General features: G+C 36.6%; 1 protein-coding gene across 3 annotated transcripts in view; it reads right to left on the bottom strand.

Annotated features, from left to right (window-relative positions):
* Window positions 1-23,551, bottom strand: part of LOC125652047 (citron Rho-interacting kinase-like) — a 46,468-nt gene that overhangs the window by 10,304 nt on the left and 12,613 nt on the right. The window contains exons 11-33 of one of the 3 annotated variants that reach the window (XM_056152637.1): window positions 22,558-22,685; window positions 22,225-22,387; window positions 19,870-19,995; window positions 19,290-19,397; window positions 19,112-19,186; window positions 15,799-15,882; window positions 14,331-14,456; window positions 13,633-13,713; window positions 13,289-13,405; window positions 12,666-12,796; window positions 11,270-11,885; window positions 10,683-10,889; window positions 9,145-9,393; window positions 8,470-8,586; window positions 6,650-6,759; window positions 5,667-5,750; window positions 5,442-5,577; window positions 4,832-4,936; window positions 3,353-3,493; window positions 2,798-2,908; window positions 1,764-1,923; window positions 1,389-1,667; window positions 134-311 (exon numbers count right to left, since the gene is read on the bottom strand). In XM_056152637.1, coding sequence (XP_056008612.1) covers window positions 134-311; window positions 1,389-1,667; window positions 1,764-1,923; window positions 2,798-2,908; window positions 3,353-3,493; window positions 4,832-4,936; window positions 5,442-5,577; window positions 5,667-5,750; window positions 6,650-6,759; window positions 8,470-8,586; window positions 9,145-9,393; window positions 10,683-10,889; window positions 11,270-11,885; window positions 12,666-12,796; window positions 13,289-13,405; window positions 13,633-13,713; window positions 14,331-14,456; window positions 15,799-15,882; window positions 19,112-19,186; window positions 19,290-19,397; window positions 19,870-19,995; window positions 22,225-22,387; window positions 22,558-22,685 — 3,632 coding nt within the window. The remainder of the gene's footprint in view (window positions 1-133; window positions 312-1,388; window positions 1,668-1,763; window positions 1,924-2,797; window positions 2,909-3,352; window positions 3,494-4,831; window positions 4,937-5,441; window positions 5,578-5,666; window positions 5,751-6,649; window positions 6,760-8,469; window positions 8,587-9,144; window positions 9,394-10,682; window positions 10,890-11,269; window positions 11,886-12,665; window positions 12,797-13,288; window positions 13,406-13,632; window positions 13,714-14,330; window positions 14,457-15,798; window positions 15,883-19,111; window positions 19,187-19,289; window positions 19,398-19,869; window positions 19,996-22,224; window positions 22,388-22,557; window positions 22,686-23,551) is intronic. The other 2 variants (XM_056152640.1, XM_048880962.2) reach the window with 2 other exon arrangements.

Here is a 23,551-nt window from a genome sequence, read left to right as displayed (position 1 = left end):
TAATTCAAACAAATTCCATTATAACAGATATATATAACCTATGCTAATTACTCCTGGTAACAGATACATAATCTATGCTAATTACTCCTGTTATGATATATTTCATCGAGACCTAACCTAACACGACACTAACCTGGGCACCTTGAGCCATCCTTTGATTTTGATTTGATTGGTGTCCTCCAGTGTGAACTTTTTACTCGTCCGCTCGATTTTACTCATTATGGTGGTGAAGTAGTGGATGTAGTCGGTGGGAAGTCCACAAGTGGACGGGGCAGCAGACGTACATCGGGTGTGACACGTCATCAGGCAGGCTAAACGGGGAAACAGTACACACTGAATTACATCAGTAAATCACCTACTGTGAAATCACATATTTAGATTTCAATTCATTCAGTTTCAGAAAGAATGAAGAGTTTTCATTTGATATAGTGCATTTTCTCCCGTCTGTGAAGGATTCGTAATAACTGCATCTTTACACTACTAAAACAATGAATAATGCATCACCATAAAATGGGTGATTTAAAAATATTTCAAAAGCAACCAAAAGAAGATCTAAAAATCCAGTACTTCGGTTATTGATTACAAAGCAGATCTTTTTGCCTCCCATCTTCGACGGGCATATGAAATCCTTATTCTGACATTTGGAAGTCTACAGTGTATATCAATCCTTACCCTGTCATTTAGAGGTCTACATAAACCCTTACCCTGACATTTGGAGGTCTACATAAACCCTTACCCTGACATTTGGAGGTCTATATAAATCCTTACCCAGACATTTGGAGGTCTACATCAACTCTTACCCTGACATATGGAGGTCTACATAAACTCTTATCCTTACCCTGACATTTGGAGGTCTACATCAACTCTTACCCTGACATTTGGAGGTCTACATAAACCTTTACCCTGACATTTGGAGGTCTCTATAAACCCTTACCCTGACATTTGGAAGTCTACATAAACCCTTATCCTGACATTTGGAGGTCTACATAAACTCTTACCCTGACATTTGGAGGTCTATATAAATCCTTACCCTGTCATTTAGAGGTCTACATAAACCCTTACCCTGACATTTGGAGGTCTACATAAACCCTTACCCTGACATTTGGAGGTCTATATAAATCCTTACCCTGACATTTGGAGGTCTACATAAACCCTTATTCTGACATATGGAGGTCTACATAAACTCTTATCCTTACCCTGACATTTGGAGGTCTACATAAACCCTTACCCTGACATTTGGAGGTCTATATAAATCCTTACCCTGACATTTGGAGGTCTACATAAACCCTTATTCTGACATTTGAAGGTCTATATAAACCCTTATCCTGACATTTGGAGGTCTATATAAATCCTTACCCTGACATTTGGAGGTCTATATAAATCCTTACCCTGACATTTAGAAGCCTTCTTGACAAATGGTACACTCCCTAGGCACACACCACACTTTGTGGCACGGGTGTTGAGCCCAGTGACAAACCGGTGGGGGATGTTATGATGCATCCTAAGGGGATGAATCTCCTGGGTATCCATGTTGTACCGCTGGGCCCGGGGGGTTAGAATGGCACTAGGAACACTCTTCAGTGGTGTTCTACAAGCCACTGCTGCTTTTTCATGGGGAGTGAGCGTGGTATCTACCTTTTCTTTTAATGGTCCTTTTAACTGCAGTACTAAAATGAAACAAAAAAATGTATATCATGTAAGAAATTCAATTGTCAGTTACATGCACAATTTTTATATTGCCACTTGCTTGTCGATCAACTTACACTCCTGAGCTTGGCTGTAATTTTCCTGTCTCATTTTGTCCATCTGTTCTGTCAGTTTTACATTCCTCTTCCGTTCCAGTTCCAGAGAATTTTGCAAGTCCTCCATTGCTGGGAAATGTACCTTACCAAAGTTGAATGATTTTCTGCCTTTCTTTGCTGTCTGTAAATGACAAACATACACTATCTAATCCAAAGAAATCTCTAACTTAATCACAAATGAAATTGTCTTACAAACATATACAGAATTTCATGCAATATTGTATTTAGGGTCTCTAATTGACAAATGGTTAATGGAAGAAATAATGAAAAACATTTGAGTTAATGCAAGCAATTTAAACAAATTACACATGAGAGAAATAAGATTGCATATGCATGCTTATAAAAATTGGCCAGTTGGCAAGCAGTATCCATTTTCTTCGCATTTTCTTTCATGAAAATCAGTAAACTTCCTACTTTCTTGGAAAAAAGCATAAAATTTGTCTTCAGTCATTTAACTTTAAAACAAGAAATTTATAGCAGTGAAGTTTGGTATTAGTAAGTATTATACTTATATATGTAAATATGAATGACATTGAACTATAAAAAGCTGTTCTTGTTACTTTCTACTTTGCTGTTAAAAAATGTTAATTATGCAAGTACAGTGCAACCTGTCTAATCCGACACTCATAAACATTTGTCAGAATACAGTATGTCCAAATTAACAATGTTAAAAAACAATGTAAATAAGACTATGAGAATGAAAATAAGGGTCGGAATCCCCAGTGAAACAAGCTGCACAGGTGTCAGATTAGGAAGTTTTCATTGTATAATATCAAACTTAATCACATTTGCTTTTAACCTACAAACTACATGCTAAAAAAAGAAATGAAAAGAATCATTAACAAGCATGAAGAAATAGCTTTTGGGTAATCCATCTGTCAGACATAGAAAAGAGAGAAAAAAATTGTGAAGCAACTGAAACCATGCAGAAACTAGAACTACAAACAACAGTGGTGTCAGCTGGCAGTGTGTAGATGACAGCTGCAGAGGTCTACCTTTTTCTTTTTGCTGTTGTTCTCTTCGTACAGAGCGTGAAGATAATCTATTAACTTCATCTGCTGACCAATCATGCTCTCAAATTTGTACTTCTCCAAAAAGTGTAAACCCTTTAAAATGACAGTAAAAAGTCAGCAAAACCAATTCATAGCTTTTCTCAATGTCCAGAGACGACATCTTAAAGTTGAGCAGCTTTCCTCAACGTCGAGAAGTTATCTAAAAGTCAAGTAGCTTTCCTACATATCAGAGAAAATATCTGCAAGTCGAGATGCGTTCCTACATGTCAGAAAAAATATCTGCAAGTCGAAAAGCTTTCCTACATGTCAGAGAAGATATCTACAAGTCACGTAACTTTCCTCACAGTCAGAGAAAATATCTAAAATTCGCATAGTTCAACTCCAAATTGAGGCTTCCTGAGACATCTTCAATTATTGAAATATTGAAAGCAAAGCAAGACCCTTCACCATTGCAGCTATCCATTTATAAGCTAAATACAAGGGGTTAAAAAGTGGCTACACATATAATATTACACGGTATGCAGTTGGAATCCTGACCTGTAGTGCCTCAGCAAAATTCTCTAGGTCCACTTTTTCTCCAAAGATCATCTCAAACTTATCCATAGCCTCCCCCAGACTTTGCTTCAGCTTCAGGTTCTTAGATCTCAGATCCTGGATTTCTGTTATCTTGCTGGATATCTGTAAATACCAAATATCACTTTATTTGATACTATAAGCGTAATTTATTTTAAGGATTTTTGTGAGAACCTCATCATCACAAATATTTCTTGCCACGACTTGACTTGATTTATGCCTTTTGATTCCTTGAGGAATATAGGGCTGCCACGAACCAGTCCATTAATTTTTCTTGCACGTTTTAAAATAATGTCGGTCACGAAAAATTAGTCACTATGAACAAGTTCAGGACTGGTAAATCGTGAAATAAAGCTGTTGGAAATAAAAGTTGGTTTCAAGTATTAGGCCATCTAGAAAAATGAACCGTTTCTCAGTCAATTCAATGTAGGAATGAAGAGTTTTTAATGGGAGCATTTGAACATAAAGCAAACAAGAGCACCGCAAAGCATCAAACTTACTTACACATCAGTGTTACGCACTCACTCACATGCATCACTAATAGATCCCCTGCAACTCCATTACAATGATAAAAAAACACTAAATTACTACAAAAACTGAACTGTAGTTAATGCTGAATGAAAGATTTCTTTTAAAACTACCTTTAGAGCATTTCAAGCCGAAAGATTCATGCAGATGAACAGTTCAAGACTTTAACCCTTTATTTAACTTGCAATATTCTCATAGTAAAGTTGAGTGTGTTCTGAAGACTACATAATTTGTTAGTGATAAATGGAATTGGGTCATGGGAGTTTTAGAGTGATAACTTTTGTAGAAGGAATGACTCAGTACTGTTCAGAAAAGTGTAAACTTGTAAGTTGTTCAAGTAAGTGTAAACTTGTAGGTTGTGAGAGTTCTGGATTAATGTGTTTATTGGACTGTGAAGTGTAAACTTGTAGGTTATGGGAGCTAAGATTATATTCGTTCAGTGGACTGTGATGCGTAAACTTGTAGGTTGTGGGAGCTCTGTTTGGATGTGTTTAGTAGACTGTGATGTGTAAACTTATAGGTTGTGGGAGCTCTGATTTGTTGTGTTCAGTGGACTGTGATGTGTAAACTTGTAGGTTGTGGGAGCTCTGATTTGAAGTGTTCAGTGGACTGTGATGTGTAAACTTCTAGGTTGTGGGAGCTCTGTTTGGATGTGTTTAGTAGACTGTGATGTGTAAACTTGTAGGTTGTGGGAGCTCTGTTTGGATGTGTTCATTAGACTGTGATGTGTAAACTTGTAGGTTGTGGTAGCTCTGATTGGATGTGTTCAGTGGACGGTGATGTGTAAACTTGTAGGTTGTGGTAGCTCTGATTGGATGTGTTCAGTGGACGGTGATGTGTAAACTTGTAGGTTGTGGTAGCTCTGACTGGATGTGTTCAGTGGACGGTGATGTGTAAACTTGTGGGAAGTCTAACCTCCTCCTTTAGCCTGTTCTTTTCTTCACTGTCAGCGTCCATGTTTTTGACCTGGGACTTCAGCATGGCCTGACATTTGGACACATTATTCTCCAGCTCTTTCACCTATACCAAAGTCACCATTTGAATATACATTAAGGTCAGTGGATGTATAAAAATTCCAGAGAAAAAGATCTATACCATAGGGTGCATTCACAATCTAAATCATTAATAAAAGAAATACGTTTGTATATCAAATTTTAATAAAGTTTACTTAGAGAAGAGACTGTATGTAAGAATTTTTAGCATACTCCCATGAGTTGTGCCCTCCATATAAACCCATGAGTTGTGCCCTCCATATACATGTAAACCCATGAGTTGTGCCTTCCATATAAACCCATGAGGTGTGCCCTTCATGTAAATCCATCAAATGTGCCCTCCTTGTAAACCTATGACACCCATGAGATGTGCCCACCATGTAAACTCATGAAATGTGCCCTCCCTATAAACCTATCAGATGTGCCCTCCCTATAAACCTATCAGATGTGCCCTCCCTATAAACCTACAGTGTATGATTTGTACCTCTATAAGGCAAACTCATTGTCTGTTCCTTCCACCTTAAACCTGTTACCTGTGTCCTCCATGTGTCTATTTCTTTCCTGGATTCCCACTCCTTCATCTTCAGAGCCTCTATTTCAGATTTAAGGGATGCTCTCTCAGCCTGAGATTCCTTCTTTGTTTGATTCAGCTTTTCACTTGCATTTTGTCTACATTAAACAAACATTATCTAAATGTATATAGTTCTCAAGATTAATTCGGTACACAAGTCTTGTTCTTTAACACAACTAACTCTTACTTGGCATGTTGAAGTTCCTGGATCTTTTGACTTGTTCCCTCAATCTCCAATTCTCTTTCGTCTACTGCAGACTCAAACTTCTTCCTGTTATACAAGAACATAAAAAATGAGAGTTACCATGTATTAGTAAAAACAGTGAGCGCTATAGATCGACTGTGGGCAAAATGTGGATATCCAGTCTGTACAATGAATGAGAATTTTTTGGTCACTTCGAGAAATTCCCCTCACTGTTTGTGCAAAGACAAGGTCTCGCTACCTTAAAACTGAGAATAGATTTAGGTCAAAATTTTGATAAGTGATATCTTAAGATTTATCTAGCACAGATGTTTAAAAAAAACTGCTGGTTTATAAAAGACATTTAATGCAAACATATACTGAAAATTTTATTTGTTTATGAAAATCAATTCAAATTTTGGTTAGATTCGAAATTTAAACTTTTAAGTCTATTCTCAGTTTATGGTCTGCCAATATCAGATGGAAGTGTAGTCTCACATAAAAGGGCTCTAAAACTGTGGAATTCACACAGAGAACCTCCAGCCAGGTTAAAACTAATGAAACGCAGTGGCGTGCTTCGCTCTATGTTAGAACACATTGATATGAATTCTATGGTAACCAATGTTTAGACATTCATCAATCCTGAAAGCATATATTATTCAAATCGATTGGTTGTCTTTTCTGATGGTGTGAATTCACTTCCTACAATGGAAGCGGTGACCTTTTCAAATCTTACAACAGAGTACTGAGAATCATTTTATATTCATGAAAACTTCATTTTCTCATAAATCTGACGTTGAATAGATACGAAAATAAGATTCTCATGAAAAATTCCCCATATACTGGTATACTTTTGAGATGAAAACTTGATTGCTTATGAACGTCATGTCTTGCTGATGATATTAATATGGCCAAAAAAAAATCTAAGTGATTTGCAATATCTTGGGGAAAAAAATACAAACTGACTTAAACACAACATTAGGTCTTACTTGATGTCCTCCCAGTCCGCCTGCTGTTTTTCATACTCTTCAATCAGCGTCTCGTAATCTTTAAGCTGGTCCTCCAAGTCTGTCACCACGCCCCTCAATACCTCTGCTTTCTGTATCACAAACAGTTACTCTAGTTCAACATTAAAAGTACCTCTGTTTTCTGTATCACAAACACAGTTACTCTAAAAGCAGCATATAATCAAATATATTTTTAAAATGCATGATACAATCATATACATGTATATATATTGTCTACTAAATACCATCATATTGGGTAATTTTAGCATTGGGAATATTTAATTTTCTTAAAAAAGTAGTTTGAAATCTGAGCACTTTATTTCTTGGGCACAATTTCACTTGACTAGTGTATCATTTATATGAATAGAAATTTTGGAGCTTTTATTTTTAGCAAATTTTTCCCATCTGCCAACATTTCCAGCAGGTAAAATCACTTGATATACGGTATCATAACAATTCATATTATTATATGATTGAATAATTCCTAGCTCTCTAATTGGCTGAGATCCAACAATGTAGAAATCATACTACGTTATGTTTACCTGCACGTGACCTTCCAGGTGAACATAAGGAATTATTTTCTCCACATAGGACCAAAAATAGGTCGGGAACTTCCAATTTGACGCGATCGATTATGCTTATTTTTGCCGTCCAATGAAATTCCGCGTTTCTCACTGGGTTCGGCTAAGATTTCAGCAGACGTATATAAACACTAGAAAAATGGCGAGGTTTGTTTTTTAATCATTTAATCATATAATAAACAATTATTGCTGTTTTTTAAGTCAATACAATGATTTAGCCACCTTCAAAGTACAATAATCACCTCGCCCTTCGGGATCGGTGAATATTGTACTCCTCAGGTGTCTAAATCATCGTATTGACCTCAAAAACAGCAATAATTGTATAATATCATTAAATGTGCAAACTATGAGCATAATATCATCTTTACATATGGTTGAAGAATTTCAATAAATTCAATGTTATCATTACATGAATCAAACATGATGTAATTATCTTGTGCTCATTAGTTACATATGCATGTAACAGGAATAATATAGAATGTACAACAAGACAATGTAGACAATATTTACTTTACAATCATTATTTCAAAGGGTCAAATCTAGTAGGTTGAGAAAAACACGTTTTGTGTTGTAAAATTTCCTAGTTTGAGAAAAACACTATTTTTGTGTGGTCAAATTTCCTAGTTTGAGAAAAACACTTACTTTTGTGTGGTCAAATTTGTGTGGTTTGAGGATAATAAACATGCTAATAAAAATTTGCTTTCAGGGTTGAAAAGTTGTTATCAATACAGAATATTGGAACCACTATTCTGTCTCTGATTCCGTCATGGTTTTAATATTTAACATGTCCAATGAGATACGTTTACTTTTTGAAAGCGGAAGAGTGGGGGGCAAATGGAAAAAAAGGTTGGCTTCATATATGTAGTAAAAATTTTGTTCTTTGAGGTCATGGGTATGCTGATTCCACACCAAAAAAAATGAAATTTAGGCCTTCCTGTTTGATGAGTGTACAGTATTTAGATACATGTACAATATTTCTATTTCTCTAGTCTACAGCCCCTTACTTGAGTTCACCATATTCAGATACATGTACTGTATCTATTTCTCTTGCCTCTAGCTACAAACTTTTCTCTCCAGTTTACACTTACTTGAGTTCACCGTATTCCGATACTGTATCTACATCTCATGCCTCTAGCTACATACTTTTCTCTCCAGTTTACACTTACTTGAGTTCACCGTATTCCGATACTGTATCTACATCTCATGCCTCTTGCTACATACCTTTCTCTCCAGTTCACACTGTTGCTGACTCTGCACTACTTTCTCCTCCATGTTTTGTTTTTCTAACACTGTTGTCCCCTTCTCCTTTAACAGATTCCCTATCCGCTCCTCCATCTCCTGAAAAAGAGTCACAAAATATAACTCCTCATCAAACACAAGTCAATTTTTCAACAACAACAAATTAATAAAAGGACATTAACCCAGTCTTTTCACCTCTTATATTCTCTATCAAAGATCCAAAAATACAGTGAAACATGCTTATAACGAACATGCTTACAACAAATTCATGCTATTGCAAAGTGATATTCATTCCCCTATGAGAATAAATAATGAAAATGTAATTGTGGAATCATTAGAATTCGTGGTGGCTCAATTTTCATGGAATTCGTGGGTACCCCTCACCCACAAATTTATATCCTCAAATAATAAAGACAAAAGCAAACATTCCAGAGTTATCTTTCTTACAAATATATAAATCCACAAAATTACGCCCCCATGAACCCGTAAAAATTCAACAATCCACGAAAAATGGCCCTCACGAATTAAAATGATTCTACAGCATTGGATATAACGAAATTTGGTTATACTGAACTGTTTTTCACTGGCCCTGGAGGTTCGTTATAACTGTGTTTTACTATATCAGTTTTAAATGCTTCTCTGATCATCAAGACTCACCTTTTGCTTGAGTTGTAGGTTCTGTTTCTCCATTATTACGGAATTAATGTCATGTTCCAGGTGTAGGGAGCCCTGAGACTTGTGCAGCTTCATTTGTAGCTCACGAATCTCCTGATTAAACTTGTCCCTCAAGCTCTGTTCCTGTCTCTGCATGGCGGACACGAGCGAGCGAGCCTCACTCAAGGCGAGGTTAGACTCCTGCAGTTCCTTCTTCAACTCAGACATATTGTCAGTAGTCTGTTCCTTTTCCTTAATACATACATGTACAGTAAATCAATGTTTCACATCACTACAAAGACAAAGTGGACATGTTTTCAGATATCCATAGCTCTATATCCATGGTAAATTGTTACATAAGTTAAATAAAGTGCACTGCTGGAGTACATAATATGCCCATCTGCAACTACATGTATATGATGCATATCCATGTTTGCATGCTTAAGTCACAAGCTGCGATGTTGTTCATTGCAAGTCCAAAATGAGGCCACAGTACACCCCCACCTATCCCCCAAGATGCATCAATTGACCAAGTTTGATGGTCTTAGGCTTCACAGTGCTCAAGATATGATCTGAACAGAACAGCAGTAAATTTCAAAATAAGACCACAGTGACCTATTTTTGGTTCACAACACATCTTCCTCCACCATGTTGCATCAATTGAACAAGTTTGATAGTACTGGACCACACAGAATTATATATATATAGCCAGACATGACATGATTTAAGTATAAATCTATAGGTATAAAATTTCAGAAGATGGCCACAGTATTTGTGTCATGACACACCTCCCAAGATGCATCTGCAGACCAGGTTTGATAGTCCTCACAGTGTGAAAGATGATCAGGATACAATTTGTACAATTCCCAAATGAGACCAGTGACCTACTTTTGGTTCATGACACACCTTCCCCACAAGTTGCATCTATGGACCAAGTTTTATGGTCCTACACCTCACAGTGTGCCCCCCCCCCCCCCCCCCCCCAAACATCAACTGATCAAGTCTGGTGGTCCTATGCCTCACAGTGAAAAGTATGATCCAGACACAATTTGATTATGCATAACTATAAAAATTCAGAAGGAGGCAACAGTGACCTATATTTGGTTTGTCTTGAAGCTGATCAGCCAAAATACATTTGAAAACATGAAGAGAAATGCGAACAAATACTATGTGTGAAGCTAAATGTGTGTGTAGAGGACAGATTTAGATATCACACAAGTTTAGTCAACAAAGACATGTACATGTATAGTCAACAGAAAAGAATGAAAGTACTGGTCATGAAGGATTTAAAACGAAAATCTAGGACGTGTTAGGAAATGTCAGATTTCATAGTAAACTTTATTGCCTTCAAGTGTAGATACCTGATTTTTCTTATAATAAAACTGTTTTTTACATCAAGTGCTTGTGGCTGATAGCTAAAAATTTCTCAACCAGGATAAGTTTTCTTCTTCTGCAACCATCTTACTTGCAAATTAGGTGTTGCTGACCCCTTCAATTACTTGAAGAGGTCATTCCATAGTATTTGCCACATTCCACTGTACCTTGTGGAGTTTTTCTTCCAAATGCTGGACATCTTTTTTGTTGCTGGTTGCCCTCTGCTGGTTGTCTGCAAGTTCCCGCTGCAATTCCTGTATCTTGACCTCTGATGACCTTCTGACTAGCTTCAATTTGTCAAGCTCCTGACTGATGGTAGACATCTTTTCTAACTTCTTCTTACTGTCTGCCATTTGACCCTCGAGGTCTTTGATCTACAGGTATTTAATAATATCCTTGATGACACATTACAAAAGTAAGGACTAGGGTCATATCTAAGAACTGAATTCACTTTTGAAAATGCATGAGGTTATGAACTGCGACACTTCACACCAGTATGCTGCATGAAGCGTTTTAACGTTTCATAAAAAATATACCGCATGAAGCTTTTTAAAGTTTCATTTCTGTCAGAATTCCCACTGTTAAAATAGATGTACTATATTTATCAAGATTCATACACATATTGTTATAACTGCAACACATTCACAAGGAAAAGGGCTATTGTTACATTTGTAGAGATATCAAAGGAAAAAAATTGGAAATGTAAATATTTGAAAATCAGTCAATACAATATCCTTTCTTACAACCTGCTTACCTTTAGTTCCAGTTCATCTGCCTTCTTTTTCTGCATTTCCACCTTGCTCTGCAGGAGCTTGTTTTCCTGTCGTAGATCCTCTGCATCCTCAATCTTGTTCCAGCGTTTGGCCGACAGTATCTTCTGCTCCTCTAGTTCCTGCTCCACACTCTGAAGCTTTACATTCACTGCCTCACATTCTCTAGTCAGCTTTACCTCCAACATCAGCTTCTCACTTTCCAGGTCAGACAGTCTGGACTTGAGCTGGTCTTTCTCATTCTTCAGTTTGGAATTCTCTTCCTTCATGACTGTGGACTCAGAGACATTTTTTTCCACCTTTTCCAGCTCTTTTTTGTTCAGTTTCAGCATTTCCTCTAGTCTGTCTTTCTCCTCCTTCACCTCACGGATTTCTTTCAAAAAGTCAAATTTTTCACTGGTTAGTTTATCCACCTTCTGTTGTAGTTGTACAATTTTTTGGTTGCTGGTTTCCAGGGTGTTTCTAAGATCCTTGACCTCATTGTCTCGTTCAGAAGTGTGTTTTAGTTGTTCAAGTTCAACATTCAAGGCAGAAAGTTTAGCCTTTAATTCATCATTTTCTTTTCTCTCTGCTTTCAAGTTCTCCTCTTGCAACTTTTCTCTAAAATTGAAAAACAAAAATACAAGTACTCCACATTTCCTTGGCATACTGTGACAAAAAGATTAAAATTCACTTCACTAGGAATATACAGTAAAACATGCTTATAACAATCATGTTTATAATGAATTCCCGCTCATTAGAGAGTGATATCTATTCCCCTATGAGATGAAAATAAGGCCAATTCAACTTAATTAGTAGATTATCATCCAGGGTCACCAAAAAGTATGTGGTGGGTGGGAGAATTTTATTTTCTAATTTTTATTTTCCGAGAAAAATGTTAATGACAAACGAGTTTTTGTCAACAGAAGTGCATCATTTAATGTCAGATGGATATCAGTCTATACTTATTTTACAGATGAATCCCAGGTTAAGCTTTAATTTAAAACACAAAAAGATACCAAACTTCTTCAAGATATGAAGAACATTAATCCCTTCCTTTCCTTTACTCCCGTAAGAATGTGAGAAATTAAGAAAACCATATCTATTTCTTCACATGGCTTTTCACGTTGCTATACCGGAAATGTAAACAAGAAGTGTAAATACCGAAGTCGGACATGAAAATTTTCCGGAAATCGCAAGCTTCGCAAAATTAAAAAATTCGGGGCTGGCCGATTTTTGAGGGGCGGGTGGGGATGATAATCTATCTATTAAGTTGAATACTCCTAATGAAAATATTATTGGATATAACAAAGTTTGGTTATAATTACTGTTTTCCACTGGCTCTGGATGTTTGCTATAACTGTGTTTTACTGTAATCATAAGTATTATTTCTTCTCCTACCTGATTTCCTGAGCTTCTCGGGACTTGATCCTGACTTGAATTTCCCGATCACGGCTGGCAGACAACTGCCGCTCGGTTCTCTCAAGCTTGGCAGTCAAACGATTGATTTTCTGTATAATTTGATGATTCACCTATTATTAAACATAGCGAGAGAAAAAGGATAAAAGCCTACATCCATGCACTAGCGTGAACTACAAGCAGTCAGCAAGGGAGGTAAAAATGAGTAAAACAGGTCAGACTGGAATTACAGTTTTAGAGATGGTGAAGATCTGGAATTGTGCATATTTCTACAAAAAAGCAAAATCTAACTAGGAAAGAAAGAAGTCAATCTATCAGAGAAAACAAAATTTTTGTATTAAAAATTCAAGCAGTAGTTTAAATCAGTAGAGAGACAAAACAGAACAAACAAATACTAAACGTTAATGTATGAACAAACAAACAGAAGAAGCACATACACATGTACATGGTATTGTTAAAGATAGTTGTTTGGAATAAAATTCAAGAGCAAATAAGTTTTAGAAACCAAACTTACTGAAATTGAAATTAAACTGAAAATTTATCTGAATTACATAAAACTGTAACTATAATATACACAAATCAGAAGACAGAAGCATTGTACTTACTCGTTCACTGTCCATTTGTGTACATTTATGGCTATCCAGTTCAGTCTGGACAGCCAGCTTGTCCTTCATCAGCATCCTTTTGTCATCTCGTAACATTTCCACCTCTATCTCTAGTTCCTGTACACAGAGATACATATAAAAAGGTGTAAACTTTATTCTATTTTGTATGTATTCACCAATGAAAACATGCGCTTTAGGTATTTATCAAGAGAACATTAAAAAGAATTTAAATTTCAAATTACCATGACATGTTTGTGGATTATTGCAATAAATCACTTTGATATGTTTATGGATTTTCACAATAATTTACCCCTACATGTCTGTAGACTGTTGCAGTACATTACCTTGACATGTTTTTCAAGAGAACTTTCTCTAGAGTCCTTTCTCTTTCCCTCTATATAGGTATTAACATGCTCCTGTAGACCCTGCAGTGTTAGAACATAAAACAGTGTTAAGGAGTTTTATTGAAATGTGTCACAGTAAAGCATGCACCTTAAATCAAACCATATTGTAACACAGTCGTGTTGATAAGTGTACTGTGAAGTCACAGATTTCTGTACAGTTTAATTTTCCTTGATTTTATTGTCGGGAGAAGTCCGAAAATTTCAATCCTCCATGAAGAAAGGAAGCTACTATAAAGAATATTTAGTACTTTTCAACCCCAACTTTGAGACTCCACTAACGCACTCACTTTCTCTGAACCAAGAATATTTAAGACTCCACAAACAAGCTCATTTTCTCTGAAACAAGAATTCAAGACTCCAGTAACACACTCACATTCTCCCAACCCCAAATTCCAAGACTCCACCACCACACTCACTTTCTCCCAACCACAACTTTAAGACTCCACAAACATGCTTACTTTATCTGAACCAAGAATTCAAGACCCCACAACCCCACCCATTTTTTCTCTACCACGAAAATTGAACCCCTCTAATGTAAACAATTCTACAATATAATATGCATCAATGATCATACTCCAGCTTTCAATCAATAGTCATTATTTCAAACAGGAAATACATGTATGTGCCTTCCTCCCAACCTTTATTTTCTGCTTCTGTTTGCCGATCTCCTCCTGGTGCAGTCTGATCTGCTCTAGCAGATTTTCCTTGGCCTGGACAGTCAGACGAGACTGGTGCTTCATCGCTGCCACTTCTCCACTCAGAGTCTGCAAGTCATCACATGTTGCCAAAATCAAAGAGTTGTTTTTTCAAATTTGTTTTCCTCAAACTTATATAAAATAACTATAACTTTAAACAGTATTTTATTTACAACAGGATTGTGCAACAGGTAAGGCAGTCTACATATACCATCTCCATACAAAGGTCAAATTCTAACAAATGAGTTTCGATATCTGAAGCATCTTACACGTATAACAAGTGGTACTGTGAGCAATGCTCACTAAGAATACCCCACGCTTACCCCAATCTCCCAAAGGGTGTTGTTAATAGGTATAAATTACCTCTTTCCTGAGTGTAAAAATATGGTATGCCTTTGTAGAAGAAAATGGAAGATACAGTCCGAAAACAAATCCATGGTATAAACCTATAATTTTGACCTTGAGATCAAAGGCCAAGGTCATGAATGTACATGACACATAGTCTCATGGTGATACACCCATGTCTTATGGTATGACTATGTCAAAACCCTATAATCAATTTTGAGGTTAAAGTTCAAGGTCATACAGAGGTCATGAAGGTACCCGACACATCGTCTCATGGTGATACACTCATGTGTCAAATATGGTATGCCTATGTCAAAGAACAAAGAAGTCATGGTCCTGACACGAATCCATTGTAAAAACCTTTAATTTTGACCTTGAGGTCAAGGTCATATGGAGGTCATGAAGGTACATGACACATCGTCTCATGGTGATACACTCATGTGTCAAATATGGTATGCCTATGGCAAAGAACAAAGAAGTCATGGCCCTGACATGAATCCATTGTAAAAACCTTTGATTTTGACCTTGAGGTCAAGGTCATATAGAGGTCATGAAGGTACATGACACTTCATCTCATGGTGATACACTCATGTGTCAAATATGATATGCCTATGTCAAAGAACAAGAAGTTATGGCCCGGACACAAATCCATTGTAAAAAAAACCTTTAATTTTGACCCTGAGGTCAAGGGCAAAGTCATATATAGAGGTCATGAAGGTACTCGACACATCGTCTCATGGTGATCCACCTGTGTGCCAAATATGGTATGCCTAAGTCAAAGAACAAAGAAGTTATGGCCAGGACACGAATCTGCACAGACAGACAGAGTGATTCCTATATACCCTCCCAGAACTTCGTTCGGGGGGTATAATAATGCAATAAGTTTCAGAACAGCAAGTACTCCATACGAGTACTTGCGGGATGTACATGTAGACAGGAGAACCAACATGTAGAAAACCTGATTCAAAGGTTGGAAGATAAGAGAGCGATTTTGCCATGGTTTATACTGTATTATTAGTTTTACCCCCCCCCCCCTCCATTGGAGTTTTACAATGCTGACACTGACCTCGATAATCTCGTTATACTGGTCCTCCTCTTCCTGCCAAGCCTTGGAGTCCGCTTCATACTTCTCCAATAAATCCTCCAGCTCCTACACAGATGAAAAGAAATCATGTCAAACATGACAGATAATCTACACTGTACAACAACCAGTGTGTAAATAATACAAGTTCTACAACACAGACACCAGTATGTAAACCACACACAAGTTCTACAACAGACACCAGTATATAAACCACACACAAGTTCTACAACACAGACACCAGTATATAAACCAGAAACAAGTTCTACAACACAGACACCAGTATATAAACCACACACAAGTTCTACAACACAGACACCAGTATATAAACCAGAAACAAGTTCTACAACACAGACACCAGTATGTAAACCACACACAAGTTCTACAACACAGACACCAGTATGTAAACCACACACAAGTTCTACAACACAGACACCAGTACGTAAACCATACTCAAGTTCTACAACACAGACACCAGTATGTAAACTATACACAAGTTCTACAACACAGACACCAGTATGTAAACCATACTCAAGTTCTACAACACAGACATCAGTATGTAAACTATACACATGTTCTACAACACAGACACCATTATGTCAACCAGACACAAGTTCTACAACACAGACACCATTATGTCAACCAGACACAAGTTCTACAACACAGACACCAGTATGTAAACTACAGTCTTCACGAAAACTGAGTGGTACAAAGACTGAGGCCAGTGAATTTTAGGGTAGCAGGTCGTTCCGTCCCACAGTCGGTCCGTCCCTAGTCGATCCGTCCCTAGACGGTCCGCCCCATGGTCGATTCGGCCCATTTTGCTTAGTCGATCCGGCCCCTCCAATTTTTTTAACCAAAGATATAATAAATGAATAATTACTTAAGACAAAGGGACGTTTTTGCATATATATTGCAGTTAGTTATCAAAATTAGATAACTGGCGATGGTGTTTAGTAGATTTATAGCGCAGACTGCCCAGTAGGGCCCCTGCTATTAGATAACTGCCGAAGTTAGACGTGTAAATAAAATTGTTTATTCAGGATTTATAATTTTTGTTTGAAGTGCGATGGTTATGAAAATGTGTGCTCATTAACTATTGTAGAAACATCGTTATTTAAATATGTATAGCAATCAATGTAAATGTGTGTCCCCTGTCCACTGATCATTGTGAAAACACCTGAGTGAAAATAGTTTTATAACTGCATTGTTGTGCAACCTTTGATCATTAATTACGAGCTTACAGTAACCTAACTATTCTTTGTATTGAAAATGAAGCCCATTTTATCGAATATTGTGATGTGTATAATGATCTTTGAAAAAGCTGTCAAATATCAAAACAGCATATTATTGTCATCCTACCTGATGACAGAAGATATCAGCGGCACACACACCATGAAGATAAAATACGCAAATGAATTAAACCAATTCAGTACTGTAAATAGCTTGGAAAAAAGTAATTATTTTTTCTGGGCTGGATCGACTAGGGGACGTATTAACTAGGAGATGGATAGTCTAGGGACGGATCGGTAATGGGACGAATCGACTAAGGGACGGATTGATAATGGGACGGAATGTCTAGAAAGCGAATTTTAGGGTTGGGTCAGTGAAAATAAAAAATCAGGAAGTCCGATGGGCTTGTAGACTTTTTGTAAGTTACATTAGATATAATGTTGGATTTAGATATTCTAAATGTCTTATTTGCTTAAATTTACCATGAAAATAAAAATAAATCAAACAAGATGTGTTTGTGAAACACAAATGCCCCCGATAATGGCCAATTCCGAAGATGGCCAAGGTCACAAGGGTAAATATCTTGGTACCAGTAGAAAGATCTTGTCAAAAGAAATGCTCATGTACAATATGAAAGCTCTAATATTTACCATTTAGAAGTTATGACCAATGTAAAAAAAAAATTAAAGTAGGTCAAATGTCAAGGTCAAAAGGTTCAATACCAACAGAAAGATCTTGTAACAAGGAATACTCATGTGAAATATCAAAGCTCTATCTCTTACTGTTCAAAAGTTATTAGCAAGGTTAAAGTTTTCAAAAAGTAGGTCAAATTCCAAGGTCAAGGTCACAGGGTCAAAAATGTTGGTACCCACAGAAAGGTCATGTTACAAGGAATACTCATGTGAAATATCAAAGCTCTATCACTTTCAAAAGGTATTTGCAAGGTTAAAGTTTTCAAAAAGTAGGTAAAACGTCAAGGTCACGGGGTCAAAAATGTTGGTACCCACGAAAAGGTCTTGTCACAAGGAATACTCATGTGAAATATCAAAGCTCTATCTCTTACTGTTCAAAAGTTATTAGCAAGGTCAAAGTTTCAGACAGAATGACAGAATTACAGAATGACAGACAGGACAAAAACAATATGCACCCCGATCTTCGATCTCAGGGGCATAAAAATAGCACATAAATTAAGTGTTTGAACATCATGGTTTGTTTATTTCTGTAAAGTAAAGAACGATAACTAGACTTGTAATTGTCAAGAAAACTTGTACGTTGATAACGTGAATATTCAACGAACAACTTGTTGAAACAACAAAAATGGCCACGTTTGGTATCACATTGCGTACTGGTAATTGCTACTTTATTGCATTGTCCAATTCAAATGAACTTCATCAATTGCAGTTATCTCTCATTTTATGCAATTTCTATAGTTTATAGAATTAATCAATCGTTTACATTTGATGTTGGTAGAGAACTCGGGCTACTTCCTAAGGTGAACTCGGGCTGTTTTCATGTTTGTGAAAAATACAGTACGTGAATTTGTAGTCTTGTTGTTTGCGGGCGAAGAGAGAGAGAGAAAATATCGTGTACGGTGTTGTTTTTCTGGTATCGACAGAAAGGATGTCTTAGGGTGGATATGAATATGAGTAATAACCAGTTTCAGTAAATTAATTGTACAATTTTACATTGCATTCCATAACGTATGTGATAAACATGTACTATGAAAATTTGGGGGGCCAATAAATTTCACTGTGGGCCAGTAAATTCAGACAGTTCACTGGTCCGACTGACCAGCAAGTTTTCAATGTTTTCGTGAAGACTGAAACTATACACAAGTTCTACAACACAGACACCAGTATGTAAACCATACTCAAGTTCTACAACACAGACACCAGTATGTAAACTATACACAAGTTCTACAACACAGACACCAGTATGTCAACCAGACACAAGTTCTACAACACAGACACCAGTATGTAAACTATACACATGTTCTACAACAATGAAGAATGGAATGTAGTTCATAGAGGGATCTACAACTAAGACCAGTTTGAAAGCTACTCACCTGTATTTTCTTTATTTTGCTGTTGATCTCCTTCTTACCAGGTGATTTACTGGTTGTGAGCATGACCTTAATATCCTAGTTAAACAAAGAAGTGCATATTACAAGCAGTTTAAGTTACGTCTCTCAAGAGAAGACACAACAATATAGATCATCAAGTGTATCAGTGTATTCAAAGTACCACTTTTTCCTTGGAGGGTGTTGTCTGAAGCTTGTCCAGTAATACCTGCTCCCTCTCCATGAAATCTTTCTCCTGCTGTTCATAGGCCTCCAACATATCCTCCAATTCCTGCATTAATCACAATAAAACCTCACAAGATCAATTTTTGTATTTATAGAGTATAGACAGTGTGTTACACGTATACAATAAAACCTCACAAGAAGATCAATTTTTGTATTTATAGAGTATAGACAGTGTGTTACACGTATACAATAAAACCTCACAAGAAGATCAATTTTTGTATTTATAGAGTATAGACAGTGTGTTACACGTATACAATAAAACCTCACAAGAAGATCAATTTTTGTATTTATAGAGTATAGACAGTGTGTTACACGTATACAATTAAAACTCACAAAGAATGCACAGTCAAAGTAATGATTTCAGCACTGTGTCATTCCTCTAAATTTCGTACTTCTTTCGCCGTTAAACTTTAAACATAAAATAGGTCCGACTTCCTGATAAACACTGCATTACAGCACATTTGTCTACCCTTTCCACTATCAGATGAATTGAAAAGATGACTGCAAATGTAAAGTACCTGAATCCTTTGATCTTTTTCCCGAATTTCATCTGTTTTCTCTGAGATTTGCTCTCTCCAAGTATTGGATTGAGATTCCAGCAGGGCCAGGTCTCTCTTCTGGTCCCCCAGTGACTTCCGCCTTGCCTGCAACATAAACTTTTTTCTGTATACAAATCCACAAAATATTTACAAACTGTCAGATTGTTCCTAATTTTCTAAATGCATGTACATGTACCACTGAAAATAAAATCAACTTCAGGAGGTTAATGCTAAGGGCTGTTCCATTAAAACATATGAGGTACCCGGGGACGGCAATTAAAAAAAAATCTATGGGTGCTTGTCATTGGTAGAAAATTGCATATACTGTATGGTGGGTACCTACTGCCAGAAAACTGCATCTGTGGGTGGTTGTTTTGATAAAATCTTTATTTTTTACCGAAACTGAGAGGAATGCAACAAAAGAAGGGAAGGGTTGAAAGTAGAATGTGAAACAAACGCCGTTTTCTGTCTTCATTTTATCTCGGTCGATGAGGTTCCGCGATCCGGTTATCGTTTCCAGTTTGACTCTAAAATTATAGCGACCGGAAATTAGGATTATCTCCCTTGTCCAAAATGGAAAACGAAACGTGCTCGTGGTCCATTGAAACAGTTTTTGATTTTTTCTAGCTGCAATAATGTAGCCCTATCCAATTTTTTTTATTCTGACGTTTTCAGGATGAGGCTACAATTCCATAGGATCTCCGTAATGGTGCAAAATAATTTCATGAATAACCGATAATAAACTCTGCACTGTGTATTAGTCCCAAATGTTGTTTACACCAAAAGGAGTACCAACTTTGTGCTCGGGCATGTCTAATAAAGGTGTTTTTCATTAAATATATTGTACAGCATGCAAAATTCTTCGTCTGCTCCGCCATGCTTGTTATCGCGAAATCTCGTAGGTGGATCTAATGAAAAAGCTAAACATTGACAATCGGCGCGAAAATGTAGTTGCTTGAGCCACTTCGACAAAGAAAGGAAAATCATATTGTTGCAGAAAGAATTTACACTCTGCTGTTCGGTTTTTAACTTGATATTAAATTCAAACCTTTTCAATACCGACGAAATAGCTTTCGCTTCCATACTTGTCCATTAATGTAAATACTACTTTATATGACATATACAAATGACTTGACAATCGGAAGTTCAAACTTCAGTACATCAAACATGGCGCACAAATATGAATCGAGAAATTGGAATTTATCGAAATTGTTGAAAACGGTAGAATAGAGCCTCACAAATCTTAAGCTGCAGGTTGTAAATTTATATATTGACTAAGAAACATAGAATATCATTTTATTTATGTAAAGAGACACATTTTCTTGTTTTTTAATACTCAAAATACTAGTCAATTTTAAAACTTTTAATAATTGTTTTTGAACATTTACAATACTAGACTTTTTATGAACAGGTAGACTTATAAAATTAATTTAGTTCATCATGTTTAAGAAAGACAGTCTTGATAAAATAAATTGATGGTTCTATGATCAAGCTTCATTGATGGCCAGTTATTTGAATGGTGATGACACCCAAGATACTCTTCTCTTTACTATCATGCTTGGGAACATCTGAAAATAGACCTCTATTCTGGGGTTATAAATAGTCATTCATACATATTGAATTTAAAGAAAAAGTGTATTTCAAATTTATTTCACTTCTATGGGTGGTGCCGCACTATCTAAAATTGCTTCTGTGAGTGGTCCCTCATTACATTTTTATGCTTCTATGGGTGGTTACCCAAATTTTAAAGTGCCTTCCCCGGGTACCTCATATGTTTTAATGGAACAGCCCTAAACAGAATATCCCCTTGCACTATGTGTCATTGATAGACCATGACCTCGAACCTCTGATACAAAATTATTCCTCTCACTACCTACAATCTCTACACAATTATTCTTCTCACTAACTTTAATATCTATATGATTATTCCTCTCTCTATCTTCCTTCTCTACAGCAAATATGAGACTGAAATCTGAATAGGTCTCTATTCAAAGTGTCTAAAACATTGATTTATATGTCCTCACAGACAAAATATAACCTGTACTTTGTACATTGATGTATATTCCTTACAACTTACAATATATACAATTACAAGTTGCAAGATGATCAAGTCTTATGAGGACTTGAAAATGTTGTAGTTCAGGCCACACAGTCAGACCTTACTGTGCCCACGGTTTCTGACTGTTTGTAGTTGGGAGTGATATGCCCTCTATTTCTGTTCTAAATTTCTATACACACCTTAGCTGCACAACTTTTGAGCTCCACCTGCTGTTTTTGAGGGCATAAGATCTGTTCTCTGTTGAGCTCTGCCTAGCGTTCTACTTTTATACACACCTTGGCTAGACGACTTTGGAGCTCCGCCTGCTGTTTCTGATTGGCTGTGATCTGCTCTCTGTAAGACTCTATCTGCTTGTCGCGTTGTGATACCTTTCGTAGTAGGCTCTCCTTCTCTCGCTCTAGTTCCGTTGCAACTTCCTGTAACTCTTCTACCTGACACCTGGTATGAAGGGAAAAATCCATCACAAACAGACAATAAATAATCACATTATTAAACTTCCTTCTGCTGTGGAAATACTGTGTAGATTCAGAGAACTGCATACATTACACGTCACTTGGTGACAGCTTTGTAAAAACAACTTGCAAATGCATAAAAAGAGTTCTTGTTACCGAAGTATTTCTTCCTCGATTGCCTGAGCTTCTTTTCTCATTTCAAAGATATCATTAAAGTTCTTCATAGCATGTAGTTCCAACTGTTCCTTTTCTGCAGAAGCTTTATCAAGCTGAGCAGCCAAAAACTTCAAAATCAAAAATAGCACATACAGTGAAGGAAACGTGGTAAACATTTCCATTATTTTGTTTTTGTTTTTTTGATACTGTTGATTTCATAGAGTGTAATCTGATTTTCCGGATTACCACACTGTGGTTTTCTGATTCCATATCAGTATCCTCTGAAACTGATGACATCACAATGCATCAACAAAACTTTTTTGTGTGGAAAATATCGACCGTGTCACAAACAAAACTGCATACACAAAATATTATTTCACTGTATGTCTGTGTTTTTTGATAATTAGAATTACATTTATTATGAATGTGGATTTAAAAAATGCATTAGGGGGTATATAATAAATTTATCATTACTACAGTAACTTGATCCAAAGAGTTGGATCACGTCTCAATGACAGGCGCAGATCATCAGATCAAACTTGACTCTTGTCGTCTTGTGTGATCTGATGATCAGCACCTGTCAACTCGACGCAATCCAACTTTTCGGATCAAGTTACTATAGTAATAATATATTATCACCAGCTTTTAAGATATAGTGATCGATTTTACATGCACACATTGCATAGCACCACCAGCTTATCACTTGTAAACAAAGATTGTCCAAAAAGTTTATGGGCAACTTCAACATTTCATCAGTTTATTGAAAAAGTAAGGTAATTAATTACTTATATTAGTGTACAGGCTGATTATCAGCAATTCATAAAATAACATTCTACCCAGAACATGGTGTCAATAACATCACAAGAGGTGAAGATAATGAACAGTGATCAATCTCATAACTCCTAAAAGGAATACAAAATAGAGAGTTCGGCAAACACAGACCCCTAGGTATACCAGAAAAGGGTTCGAATTAACTTTTTCAAGCACTAGTCCG

This window comes from Ostrea edulis, chromosome 1, assembly GCF_947568905.1.
Source record: "Ostrea edulis chromosome 1, xbOstEdul1.1, whole genome shotgun sequence".
Taxonomy (NCBI): domain Eukaryota; kingdom Metazoa; phylum Mollusca; class Bivalvia; order Ostreida; family Ostreidae; genus Ostrea; species Ostrea edulis.
The sequence above is the reverse complement of the archived record's forward strand: the minus strand, read 5'-3'. Positions and strand labels throughout refer to the sequence as shown.